The sequence below is a fragment of the Pan troglodytes genome, chromosome 2 (genome assembly GCF_028858775.2).
Source record: "Pan troglodytes isolate AG18354 chromosome 2, NHGRI_mPanTro3-v2.0_pri, whole genome shotgun sequence".
Taxonomy (NCBI): Eukaryota; Metazoa; Chordata; class Mammalia; order Primates; family Hominidae; genus Pan; species Pan troglodytes.
The window spans coordinates 56643976-56658006 of NC_086015.1; the positions used below are offsets into that span (position 1 = coordinate 56643976).

Sequence of the window (14031 nt, forward strand, 5' to 3'; positions counted from 1 at the left end):
ATCACTTCTTTATGTTGAGAAGACTCAAAATCCATTCTTCTAGCTATTTGAAAATATAAAATAAATTGTTAATTATAGTCAGTCTATAGTACTATTGAACACTAGTAACTTATCTTTCCTATCTAACTATAAACATATAGATGGTCAATAGGCATATGATAAAATGCTCAACATAACTATAAACTTCAGGGAAATGCAAATCAAATTTTAAAAAAATTTTTACTGTTGGCCAGGCGTGGTGGCTCATGCCTGTAATCCCAGCACTTTGGACAGCCGAGGCGGGCGGATCATGAGGTCAGGAGATCGAGACCATCCTGGCTAACACAGTGAAACCCTGTCTCTACTAAAAATACAAAAAAAAAAAAAAAAGAAAAAAATTAACCAAGCGTGGTGATGGGTGCGCCTGTAATCCCAACTACTTGGGAGGCTGAGGCAAGAGAATGGTGTGAACCCGGGAGGTGGAGCTTGCAGTGAACTGAGATCACGCCACGCACTCCTGCCTGGGCAACAGAGTGAGACTCCATCTCAAAAAAAAAAAAAAAAATTTTTTTTACTGTCAATCTCACTTGCATATGAAAATATTTTTTATAAAAACATTAACATTTCATGGATGTATTATTTTTAAATACATTTTAAAATTGTGATAAAAAATCTATAACAAAATCTGCCTTTTAAACCAATGTAAAGTGTGCATTTCAGTGATATTAATTACAATCACAATTTTTGTTTTTTCATTGATATATAATATAAATATTTATGGGGCACATGTGACACTTTGTTGCATTTATAGAATGTGTAATGATCAAGTCAGGGTATTTGGGGTAACCATCCTTTCTATGTGTTGGGAACATTTTAAGTTCTCTCTTTTTATCTATTTGGGGATCTTTGACTCCTCTGTAACTGGATGTCTAAATTTCTTGATACACTTGGAAAGTTTTCATCCATTACTTCACTAAATAGGTTTTTCAACCTTTTAAAATTTCCTCTTCACCTTCAGGAATACTGAAAATTTGAGAATCTGGTCACTTTATGGTGTCCCTTACGTTACCAAGCTTTGCTCATTCTTTTTTATTTTTCTTTGACTGAGTTATTACTATTTCAAAAGACCTGTCATCAATTCCTGAAATTATTTTTTCTGCTTGATATAGTCTGTTCTTAAAGTTTTCAAATATCTTTTGTATTTCATTCAATAAATTCTTCGGTTCCAGAATTTTTTAGTTCTTTTTCATGATATCTATTTGATAAAGTTCTCATTCATATCCTGAATTGTTTTTCTGATTTCTTTGTAATGTTTCTAAGAATTCTCTTGTATCAAACTTTGAATTATTGTCCTGGAATCTGATAAATTACTTTGTTTTTGAGACGGAGTCTTGCTCTGTCCCAGGCTGGAGTGCAATGGCACAATCTTAGCTCACTACAACCTCCACCTCCTGGGTTAAAGGTATTCTTCTGCCTCAGCCTTCCGAGTAGTTGGGACTACAGGCACGCGCCACCACGCCTGGCTAATTTTTGTATTTTTAGTAGAGACAGGGTTTCACCATGTTGGCCAGGCTGGTCTTGAACTCCTGACCTCGTGATCTGCTGGCCTTGGTCTCCCAAAGTGCTGGGATTACAGTCATGAGCCACCGTGCCCAGCCGCTAAATTACTTTTCGAATGAAATCTATTGCTAGAGAATTACTGGGTTCTTTTGGAGGTGTAATATTTCCTTGCTTTTTCTTGATTCCTGTGTCCTTACTTACATTGATATTATATGTGTGTCTAGTACAACAGTCACTTCTTCCAGTGTTCTGAATTTACTTTCGTAGAAGAGGACTTCTCCCTGAAGATGTTATCTGTGGTGTTGGTTGGGCAGGATACTTTGGTTTTGAATCTGGGTTTGTACAGTAGTGTAATCTCTGTATGATTCCTTCTACTGTAAACAGTATCAGTGGTATCCATGACTTCCTCAGTGGCTTAGGGCAGCAGCCCCCAACGTTTTTGGCACCAGGGACCAGTTTCGTGGAAGATAATTTTTCCACAGACACGGATGGGGTTTGTGTGGGTAAGAGATGAGGGTTGGGTGGGATGGTTTCAGGATGAAACTGTTCCATCTCAGATCATCAGGCATTAAGAGTTTCATAAGCAGTGCACAACCTAGATCCCTCACATACACAGTCCACAATAGGGTTCATGCTCCTATGAGAATCTAATGCCACCACTGATCTAACAGGAAGCGGAGCTCAGGGGGTAATGTTTGCTTGCCTGCCACTCACCGGCTCCTGTGGAGCCCAGTTCCTAAGTAATGTGGGGGGTGGGGAGGAGGTGGGGGTGCCTGGCTTGAGGTGCAGTTGACAGCGGAGGCTGTGGTAAAGTACTGCTGGGGACTGGGCTGTCAAGGGGGCCATGCTTTGGGCCCCAGAGTGGTGTATACTGGCACTGGTGTTAGCAGGTCCAGGCAGGCCAATTCCTGGGACTCCAGCTGGCTTGCTGGAGTGCCAGGAATGGCAGCAGTGGATCGAGCAGGTGGGTGGGTTCCCGAGCCCTTGGGCAGTGGATGTGGCAAGGGTGAAAGCAGTAGCAGTGCTGGGACAACTCTCTGGGACCCAAGTGTTCTGCACCAGTGCTGGCAATGGCTATGATGGGTGAGCTAGTACCCGGACCGACAGGTAACACATGAAGATGGGTGCCAGTTGTCGTGGTAGTGACAGATTGAGTGGCCCTGACCCCACAAGCTGCGAAAAGTGCTCAGGTATCACTAATTGTCAATTGGGCTGGACAATCCCCAGGCCCCTGGATGGAATGTGCAGATAATTACATGTACGTGATCGATCAGTTGCTGCTTTTAAGATTTTCATCAGTTTGATGATGATGTATCTAAATGGGGCTCTCTTTGTGATTATCTTACTTGAAATTCTTGGAGCTGTTTTTCATCAATTTGAGAGGTTTTCAGCATTATGTCTTCAAATCTTTTTTCTCTCCCTTTCTCTTCTCTCCTCTGGAGCTCCCACTATAGGTCTGCAAGGAAACCTGACACTAGGGGTTGCTCCTCTCTTTCTATAGCCAATGACTTAGGTGAAGTTTGTACTTAACTACCTCAAGCCCGTAAGGATGTACCATGTGCTGACAGATCTGTGTATAGGTTGGGGGATGCACTCAAAGTTGCAGCCAATTTTCAAGTATCCTTTGGATTCTGCTCTTCACCAGGTTCTTTTGCATCTTCCCCCACAGCATGTGTAGGTTTTCCAGCTGGCTGGGAATGTGTGGAGAGCTTATCTCAGTCCTTTTATAGATGTCTAATTTTCAGAATATTCTTTAACTTGGATCGTCACCTTGGGCCATCAAAGTTGCAGCTTTACTCCATGCATTTCTGCATCAACCACTTTTAGCTGGCAAAGTCATAGATTCCCCTCTCCCCTAAACCCCACACATATATATTCACTATCTTCCTGAATGAGTATATCATATATCTCCTTTGGTGACAAAGCTGTTGGTTTTGCAGTTAGTTCTATGCTGGCAAAATTACTATTCTCACCAACCAAGTCTCTTTCCCTTCTTTTTGGGGTTTGCCATCGCTTATAAGAATTTGCTTCAAATCAATCTATTTTGTTTTCTTGCCTAAGGGAAAAAAATCTACGGAGGAGATTTGATGCCAAAGATTAACATAACTTAGAGTCACATATTCTAGGAATCTATGTGAACTTGAACTTTATCAGAAATGATCCAATTTGTAATCATAAGGTCCTGTTATCAAAATATTTCTAAATTCTGGCAAGTGACCCAAAGTAACATTTTATAGTTTGATACAATTAAAATAAAACTTTTCTCCAGGTATGTAATTCAACCAAAATATCATCTACCTGTCTGGTCCAAAGTATCTATGAGGAAAGCAATGCTACTGCATGATGTGGCAAAAACTTCATGGACTCACTGTTGAGAATGCTTTCTAGTTCTAGCTGGCCTGCTTAGGTTTTGATCTACCAATAATATAAAGAGGCATTAAGCCCCCACACTTGTGAATTAACTGACTCTTTTCCTGGAATGCTAGGATAACAGCTGTGTCACAGGTAACTTTTAATCTTTCCCAGGTCTGATGACCAAATTGATAACTATAAAAATATTTCCATCTCATTGCGTCTACTCTAATATACTCAATACCCTGAGTTTTCATTCATACAAACGGGACTCTTTTCCACAGCTAATTATGAGAACAGCTAGAAGACAGTACATTTTTTCATATTCAATAAAATGAAAAGAAACCAACCTCTTTTTTCTTCTTCTCGTTTTAGTTTATCTTCCTCTATTTCTTTTGGCAATTTTTCCTTTCTCTCTTTCTCCACATCATTATGCAAATGTTTTGTGGTATAGCTGAGTGCCGGTGAAAGAAGAATCTCTCCATTTTTGCAGAGTTCATCACGAATTTTAATAAAAAACTGCTGAAGTTCTACCGCATCTTCATATATTTCTGAATCTGTCCTATAACAGCATCAAGAGTATCCATTGACATACAAGCTGTTTCTTTTAAACACCTCAATTATATGTTAAATTCTATTAAATGCTTCTTTAATTGATATAGTGGTATTTCTGTACAGGTCTATGAAGAGTATCTTTCCGAAGTTTGTTAGAACAAAATCCAAAGTGTCATTTTACCATGGTAAGCCCCATGCCCACCATTTTCCTTTACTTCAAGGCTCACTTCTCGTACAGCTCATGAAAAACGAAAGGCCTCATGTATTTTCTCTTGGAGATACATGGCACACGCATCAATCGATTCTGGCAGGGGAAGGTGGCTGCCAGAACCAAGAACTGTACCAAGGCTCCACAATATGTTCAACACTTACTCGTATCTATTCTTTGAATTTTTACTTTCTCTTAATAGCAGACCGATGTGTTACATAATAGGCTCTATTTTCTTCCTTTTGGTCCTACATCATGGTTGCTTAGGCTAGTGAGACCCTGCGAATATCGGAACCTAAAGCAAAGCCATGAAAGTATTCTATAATGGTTACAGGCCTCAGAGTTAGTGTTCATTTTAGTTTCCCAGAAATAACTGTGTAATTCTGGGGAACCAGCAAAGGCAACATAGTGAAAGATGGAAAAAAGATTATGTATGTCATACCCAGAACTTTTCTGAGTCTCCTTCCTCATTTATGAAATAAAGCGGCCAGGCATGGTGGCTCATGCCTATAATCCCAATGCTTTGGGAGGCCGAGGCGGGAGGACTGCTTAAGGCCAGGAGTTTGAGACCAGCCTAAGCAACACAGCAAGACGCTGTCTCAACAAAAAATTAGCCTGGCATTGGGGTACACACTTGCAGTCCTAGCTATCTGGGAAGCTGAGGCGGGAGGGTCACTTGAGCCCAGGAGTTCAAGGGTGCAGTAAGTTATGATGGCACCACTACATTCCCACTCTGGGCAACAGAGCAAGACCCTGTCTGTTAAAAAAAAAAATCAATAAACAGGCCAGTTGTGGTGGCTCACACCTACAATCCCAGCACTTTGGGAGGCCAAGGTGGGCCAAAATGGTGAAACCCAGTCTCTGCTGAAAATACAAAAACTGATGGTGCACACATGTAATCTCACCTACTCAGGAGGCTGAGGCAGGACAATCACTTGAACCCGGGAGGTGGAGGTTGCAGTGAGCCAAGATCGCGCCACTGCACTCTAGTCTGGGCAACAGAGTGAGTGAGACTCTGTCCCAAAATAAATAAATAAATAAATAAATAAATAAATAAATAAATAAATAAAATGTGGGGAGTGGGCAAAATAAACTTCAGACTTTAGAATTCTGACTGGAGGAAATTTTATTACTGTTTCTAGTACCACTGTGGTCTGAGGAAGGTTTACATACAATTGTTTTTATTTTATTTTATTTTGAGGCTGGGTCTTGCCCTGTCACCCAGACTGGAGTGCAGTGGCGTGATCACAGCTCACCATAGCCTCAACTTCTTGGGCTCAGGCTGGCTAATTTTAAAATTTTTTGTAGCAACAGGGTCCTCCCTGTGTTGCCCAGGGTGGTCTCGAACTCCTGGCCTCGAGTGATCCTCCCTCTTCAGCCTTCCAAAGTGCTTAAATTACAGATGTGAGCCACCACACCTGGCTGGCATAAATCGAATTCTATTAACTAAGAATACCAGAGTCTAAAAACTTATTCACAAAACTAACCACAAAGGTCTTAGCAGTTACAGAGACATTCTGGTCAGAGGAGTGTGGCCAAGTAGGCCACCTATGATACATGCCACTAGAGCATCAAACTTCAGAGAGGTCCCCAGAATGCTGCTCCCATCAGCAAAGGTGAACTGACAAACAATTAAAAGACACGATCAATAATCTAAATGGGTGTTTCCGTAAAGTCTTTTTTTTTTTTTTTTTTTTTTTTTTTGAGACGGAGTTTCGTTCTTGTTGCCCAGGCTGGAGTACAGTGGTGCGGTCTCAGCTCATTGCAACCTCTGCCTCCCAGGTTCAAGCGATTCTCCTGCCTCAGCCTCTCAAGTAGCTGGGATTATAGGCACCTACCACCATGCCTGGCTAATTTTTGTACTTTTAGTAGAAACGAGGCTTCACTATGTTGGCCAGGCTGGTCTCGAACTCCTGACCTCAGGTGATCCGCCCGCCGTGGCCTCCCAAAGTGCTGGGATTACAGGTGTGAGCCACTGTGTCCGGCCTTGGAAAGGTTTTAAATATCTTTTGGGGTCATAGAAATGCTAATACTTGTAGGAAAGCAATAAAAATAAAACTTACCAAGGGAAGACACCCCTGAAACACTTTTTTTTTCTTCTTGAGACACAGTCTCACTCTGCTGCCCAGGCTGGAGTACAGTGGCACGATCATGGCTCACTACAGTCTCAATCTCCTGGCTCAAGCAATCCTCCCACCTCAACCTCTCAAGTAGCTGGGACTATAGGCATATGTCACCAAGCTTGGCTGATTTTTAAAATTTTATTTTAAGTAGAGCTAAGGAAGGTCTTGCTATGTTGTCCAGACTGGTCTCAAGCTCCTGAGTGCAAGCCATCCTCCCACCTTGGGCTCCAAAAGTGCTGGGATTACAGGTGTGAGCCACTGTACCTGGCCCCTAAAACATAATTTTATGTTTGTTTTCTGAATGAAGATATTTGAATTCTGTTCACTTGAAATTAAAGTTCATTTTATAATAGTGTACAATTTTAAGTATAAAATTAAAAGTGAAAATTTCTGTAAATTAAAAGTAAAAAAATTTTGGAAAATTTTTGTAAATACCTTTCATGGTATACTAAAAGGGCAGATCATAATTCCATCATATCGCATGGTTTAGAAATGAACATTCTGTACAAGAGTCACTAAACACCTAGTATATGCTTTTTTGTTTATTCAAAGCATTATAAAGAATTTATTAGTCTAAGAGGTCAGGTATTCATTGAATGTGCAGGAATATAAACTCAAGCTGGAAAAAGAACTCTAAATTCCCCTCAATTGGTAATCTTTTTATATAAGGCAGACATTCAGCAAAAGGAAATAATTAAGAATACAGGAGGCTCTTAATGCTTCCCTTGTTCATCTTCCCACAGGTCTCTTTTACCTGCAAGGGGATCAGAGTGTTTAGTCTGGGAATACTGCCAGCAGTTTAGGAAAGCCAGCAGCCAACTGGCATGAGTCAGCACTGTGCTGTTACTAAATACTGTTGATGGACAAACTATTGTCACCTGAGTGAATTTTTCTCTTGTTACGTCTCACTGTTCAGATTCCTTCTATTTTAGCCTGTGAAGTCCTAGGTGATGTTGGGTAACAGTGGTGGGTAGGGGTAGGAGTAAATGGTGATGAAGCATGAAGACTCTTAGAGATCAACATGGAAATCTACGGTATGTAGACTTCATTGAATTTATGAACTAATATTTCTGGGATGCCTAGCTTTGTTACTGATAATATAGTAGATAAAGGCATAGTTTATCATTCACTAAATTGATGCATCTCCATCAATTCTTATTAAGTACTTATTCTTAATAAATACTATAAGCAATCACAATACTATCTTCGTTCACAAAGTTAAGAATGGCTCCCCGTATGTTTTTCTTTAAAAAATTTTTCCTAACTACTAAATTACCAGGGATCCCTTTTGTTTTTCAACAAAGCTCTGGGCATGAGGGTAAAACTGTGTGCATCACTATCTCATAAAAATACACCTTGGACTCTATCTTCCAGGCCTCAAAAGCAAAAAACAACCATGTCAACAATGGGAGAATGAAAAGAGCTAATTTCCTAGAGATACAAATCTTAATTCTTAAAATAAACATTTCATGTATAAGACATAAACAAAGTTCCTAATAATCTAGAAGACAAATACTCATTGAAAGACTCACAGAACTAACACCAAGATGTAATGGGGCTAAGCAGGGAGGAGAGGAAGGGAGGGGTATTAGACTTAAGGACTACTTAAGCCAAGAACAAGAACAGAAAGAAGTCTAAGCTACATGAAAGCAGAGTCTGTTTTGCCCACTGGTGTATTCCATGCATCTAGAATATGCTCATTAAGTAGCCTCTCAATAAATATGTGTTGAATAAATGAGTAACTCCAAGAGTTTTTGACTGCAAGATGTCCCTCCATCCTTCTCTTTATTTCTACTCAATTGCTGAAGAACCATATTATTAAGGACCATTTCTTAAAAGTGTCACACATGGGCCTCATCAAACTGGCCCCAACTCTATCCCTGTCTCTTAAACATATCATATTCATTTCCTAACTCCATTTCTTTGCTCATAACATTCATCTTATTTGAAATATCCTCTTGCCTATTCATTTGAACCCTACCTATCATCCCATGCCTTTTAAGGAGAACTGTGGCCCACAGAGTTCCTTACATCACCATCTTTACTAAATATAAGGTTGTGGTATGTTGTCTCATGTGTGGAATTATTTTTCCCTTAAGCGTAAGTCCTGGCCCATCCATCAGACTTCAAGCTTTTAGAGCACAGAGCTCAAGGCTTATCATCTATGGCCGTGCTCCATGACTTGTCCTGGTAACTGGCTCAGGAGTAGCCCTCTGCAGTGGAGAGCAAGACAAGTCACATCATTTACTAGGTGTAAGACTATGGGTAACTTTTCTCTGCCTATGCCTCTAATTCTTTCACATGCAAACTGAAAAGATTATCACTTATCTAGAATGGCTATCATAAGGGTTAGAGATTGCCTTCATAAAGTGCTTAGCATGGTGCTTTACAAAGAGCTGGTGCTTAACACAAGCAGCAAATGTTACTATGTTTTTTTTCTTTTATTTGCAAAGACACTGAAAGCAAACATTACTACTTGCTTTTCTTTAAAGGTTCAGAGCAAATTCTGATTTCATAGATTCCCCAGCTGGCATTACACTGCCTAAAGGTCTAGTTCTAAACATGATAGGCTGTAAGCTCCAGGAAGGTAAGGTTTGTATCTTTTTTTTTTATATTTTTCCAACTGTCTCTAAGTGCACATATAAAATACACTGTAATTGCTGAATTTAATAGTCAAGTCTGCTATTGGCATGTAGCAAAGATATATCACAGATAAAAATTAGAAGGAAATTTAAGTTTAAAGTAAATCTAAATTTGACTGCTTCTTTTAGAACATTTAATGTCTTCAGCAAGCTCTTAAGGTGAGAAACCTGAGATTAAAAAAAAAAAAGAAACCCTCTGAGGTACTTAAAATGGTGATCAAATTTCTATCAGTCTAACCTCAGGTCAACACCTTAGAGCTATTTTATTTAAAGCATTCGTGCACTGAAGCCAAACCTTAAAAGAAAAACGCTGTTACTATTTCCAATTAGAAACATTTATCTTTTTAAAAAACACATTCTATGAAAGGCTGTATTTTAAGTTTATGCTTTTCAAGAGATTTTCAATTTTGTCTTCCTCCTCACTGGCCTTAAACTAGATGACTTAGTGGTGTGCCTTCTCTCCCCCACAGAATATACTCACTCTTAAGAAGTTCTGGCTGATTAGAATTCAGAATAGCATGCTACCAACTACAATCATGTATGTAAGTGGAAACAGTACATCAAAGCAATATTCTTTCATCTGCTTTGTATTAAATAGCACATATCCTCAAAATGAAAATGGCTTTGAAAACATACCGATTCATCCTTCTTGCTCGTTCCAATACTTCAAACATATGCTCTTGAAATAAATCAAGCCGACGGTAGCGATTATTTTCAACATTCTTCCTAATTATGTCAAATGTAAGGGGTGGTTTGTTAGGAAAGTTGGGATCCACAGCAGGAATTTCTGCTAAAGAATCACTGTAGCATCTTCCCTCATCATCCTGATGACTCATGACTGACACAAAAAGATTGTGGATAAGCTCTTGAATCAGCAAAGTCACATTTGGGACATGAGAGTCCTCATCTCCCTCCAGGTCTCTGCGTGTTTCAAGCAGGACTTTGTGTAGAACAAGAGCATCTTTGTAGATCAAAGACTCCGGCTCATTGTATGTACAGGCATTATTAAACATCATGACAAAGTCCTCAACCATAGAGTCAATATCTTGGTACTTGTTGGCCATCATGTGACTTCGAATTTTTTCCATGTCCATGGGCTTTTTAATAGTCAGATAGTAGTCAGGCAACTCAGATCTAGAGGGAAGCCTCAGAAATATGGCACTGAGGCGGCGACCCCTCTTATCAGTATAGTTCTTTACAGCTTCATAGACCTCATTTAGTTTCTGCTGCATTGGAGTCATGTATTTTGATTTTTTAGGAGAAATGCCACTCTTCCTACCTAAAGAGAGATATTTAATGTTAAATGAATAAAATAAATGAACCTAAATTTGTATACAGATGGTAGCATAACCACAAGGGACGATTCCAAGTAATTTGTAAAACCTAGCAATTAGCATGTCTATAGTGAAATATAACCTGCAGACAAAAAAGTACTAAAAAATTTTTTTAACTGTTTTCAGGAATTATATTTTTGATGGGAGACTACTGAAAGGTTGAGAAAGCTGTGAATAAGAAGGAATAAAGCAAATGAGTAGCTATGTGACATTCTATCACCTCTGGTATCCCTGAGAACTGAGATTTTCATCATGGGATAAAAAGAGATAACGGATGTTAAAACGTAGGACATTAATAATTACCTTGAGGCCTTTAATCTCAATTGAAAGTATCACTATGAACTTATGATGTATTTTATCTTTAAATATAAACATACAAACAAACACACAAATTTCCTAGCTCTGTCCACTGAAAATCGTACAAACAATGACTACCTCAATAGCAATATAGCCCACACTAGAGTTTTAAAATACTAATTCCAAATAGTAATGTTGAGGAGCCCTCACCTTTCAGCAGAAACATGAAAAAGGTAGGGCTCCTTGGTAAATGGCTGATTCCCAGTCTGGTATATCTTCAAACACTAGACAGTAAAGAATCTATCAATGACTTCTTACCATGACTTCATGTCAATAGAATATAGGAACCGGCTGGGCGTGGTGGCTCATGCATGTAATCCCAACACTTTGGGAGGCCAAGGTGGGTGGATCACCTGAGGTCAGGAGTTCGAGATCAACCTGGCCAACATGGCGAAACCCTGTGTCCATTAAAAATACAAAAAATTAGCCGAGTGTGGTGGTGGCGCCTGTAATCCCAGTTACTCGGGAGGCTGAGGCAGGATAATTGCTTGAACCCAGGAGGTAGAGGTTGCAGTGAGCTGAGATCAAGCCATTGCACTCCAGCCTGGGCGACAGAGCAAGACTCTGTCTCAAAAAAACAAAACAAAAAGAATACAGGAACGAGCCTGAACCAGCCTGAGTATCAATAAGGACAATAACTTCAATTACAACTCAGCCATATGTTTAAGTCTGGTAGTTCTTAATAATACGTACAAACAAACAACAAAATGGGTAAATATTGAAGGATGTTAGTAAACCAATACATATTTTGAAAACTGGTAAAGGTGAAAACAAAATAAAACAAAAATCAAGCCTTTATCCTTTCAAAAAGCAAGACACACACAAAAAAAACACTGTACCACTGGCTAATCAAATATTAGATAAGGCAAAGTTTCTCTATAGCTAATAAGGAATAAAATTAAAAACTATCACAATTTTACATCCCTTTCATGAATTAATAATTAATGAAGTATGCAACAACACCTGTTAACAGAAAGACATAAATAGATTTCACATGTACCTGATGGAAGACCATATATTACCTATGAAGTCGGTTTTTCTGCCTAAGGGAGAGAACAGGGGATCAGACCTCAATCTGATCAAGCCTCTGGCTCCAACTACCAATTTATAGGAAATACAAAGGACAGAGGAACACATGAAAGTACAACATAGTGGGCCAGGAGCTGTGGCTCATGCCTGCAATACTACTATTGTGGGAGGCCAAGGTGGGCAGATCACTTGAGCCCAGGAGTTCAAGACCAGCCTGGCAACATAGCAAAACCCTGTCTCTACTAAAAATACAAAAAAATGAGCTGGACGTGGTGGCGTGTACCTGTAGTCCCAGCTACCGGAGAGGCTAAAGTGGGAGGACTGCTTCAGAAGGGAGGTGGAGGTGGCAATGAGCCAAAAATGTGCCACTACACTCCAGCCTGGGTGACAGAGTAAGACCCTGTCTCCACAAAACAAAACAAAACACAAAACACACAAAAAACCCCACAACATATGGATGCAATCAGCAAAACCCAGACTATGGGAAACTATAGCACAAATCTAATTTCTTCAACAGATAAATGGTAAGGGGTGGAAAAAGAGAGAGCTGGAGGGGAGTTTACAGATTAAAAGAAGTATCGGGCTGGGCATGGTGGCTCACACCTTTAATCCCAGCACTTTGGGAGGCCGAGGCGGGCAGATCACGAGGTTAGGAGTTCAAGACCAGCCTGGCCAATATGGTGAAACCCTACCTCTACTAAAAATACACAAAAATCAGCCGAGCGTGGTGGTGCACACCTGTAGTCCCAGCTACTTGGGAGGCTGAGGCAGGAGAATCACTTGAACCCAGGAGGCGGAGGTTGCAGTGAGCCGAGATTGTGCCACTGACTCCAGCCTAGGCAACAGAGCGAGATTCCGTCTCAAAAAAAAAAAAAAAAAAAAAAAAAAAAGAGGTATCAATCAGTTGCAGTATGTGGACTTTATCTGGATTCTACTTTAACCAGACACTGCCTCAAGACATGATACAACATAAGGGCAGCAAACCCCTTATAAAGTATCACCACCAAGGTGAAACTTAATCTAATCGCACCTTCAAAGTTAACTTCTATTTATAAGAAATAAGGGAAATAAAGAAAAAAGTTACAGATATCACAAGGAAGCAAGCCTGTCTAACCTAGAACTTGGGACACTGTACAGGAAAGTGACCTGATTTCTTCAATGAGTTACTGGCATGTGGAAAGAAAAGGAAGGAGACTGCTCTAGATCATGGGTTTAAGAGTATAATAATCTGCTGGGTGCGGTGGCTCACGCCTGTAATCCTAGCACTTTGGGAGGCGGAGGCGGACGGATCACTTGAGGTCAGGAGATCGAGACCAGTCTGGCCAACATGGTGAAGCCCTGTCTCTATTAAAAATACAAAAAAATTAGCTAGGCATGGTGGCGTGTCCCTGTAGTTACAGCTACCCTGCAGGCTGAGGCAGAAGAATTGGGGGAACCCAGGAGATGGAGTCTGTAGTGAGCCGAGATCGTGCCACGGCACTCCAGCCTGGGCAACAGAGTGAGAATCCGTCTCAAAAAAAAAAAAAAAGAGCATAATAATCAAACTTATTATATAGAACTTAATGAGAGTCTGATTTGAAGAAATCAACTATAAAAATACATTTGTGAGACAATCAGTAGAACTTGATAATTTATCAAGTATTAGATGAAACCAAGAAATTACTGCTAATTTTGTTAGGTATGATAATTACTTCATTGTTATTTATGAAAATGTCTGCATATTTTATTTTATTTTGTTTTTATTTGTTTTATCCTCAAAGACAAAGTGGCAGATATCTGCACATATTACAGATGCATACTGAACTATGTGGAAGTGAAATGACATGATTGGATTTGTTTTAAAATAATTTAGGTAAAGAAGAAGAAAAAGGGGATAGGAAATAAGTTTGCCA

The 14031-nt window shown here is 39.8% G+C and overlaps 1 protein-coding gene across 50 annotated transcripts in view; it reads right to left on the minus strand.

Moving 5' to 3' along the window:
• PBRM1 (polybromo 1) overlaps positions 1-14031 on the minus strand; it is a 139098-nt gene that overhangs the window by 53789 nt on the left and 71278 nt on the right. For all 50 annotated transcript variants that reach the window (XM_054681971.2, XM_054681965.2, XM_054681953.2 and 47 more), the window contains 2 exons: positions 10056-10698; positions 4242-4453 (listed from right to left, as the gene is read on the minus strand). In XM_054681971.2, coding sequence (XP_054537946.1) covers positions 4242-4453; positions 10056-10698 — 855 coding nt within the window. The remainder of the gene's footprint in view (positions 1-4241; positions 4454-10055; positions 10699-14031) is intronic.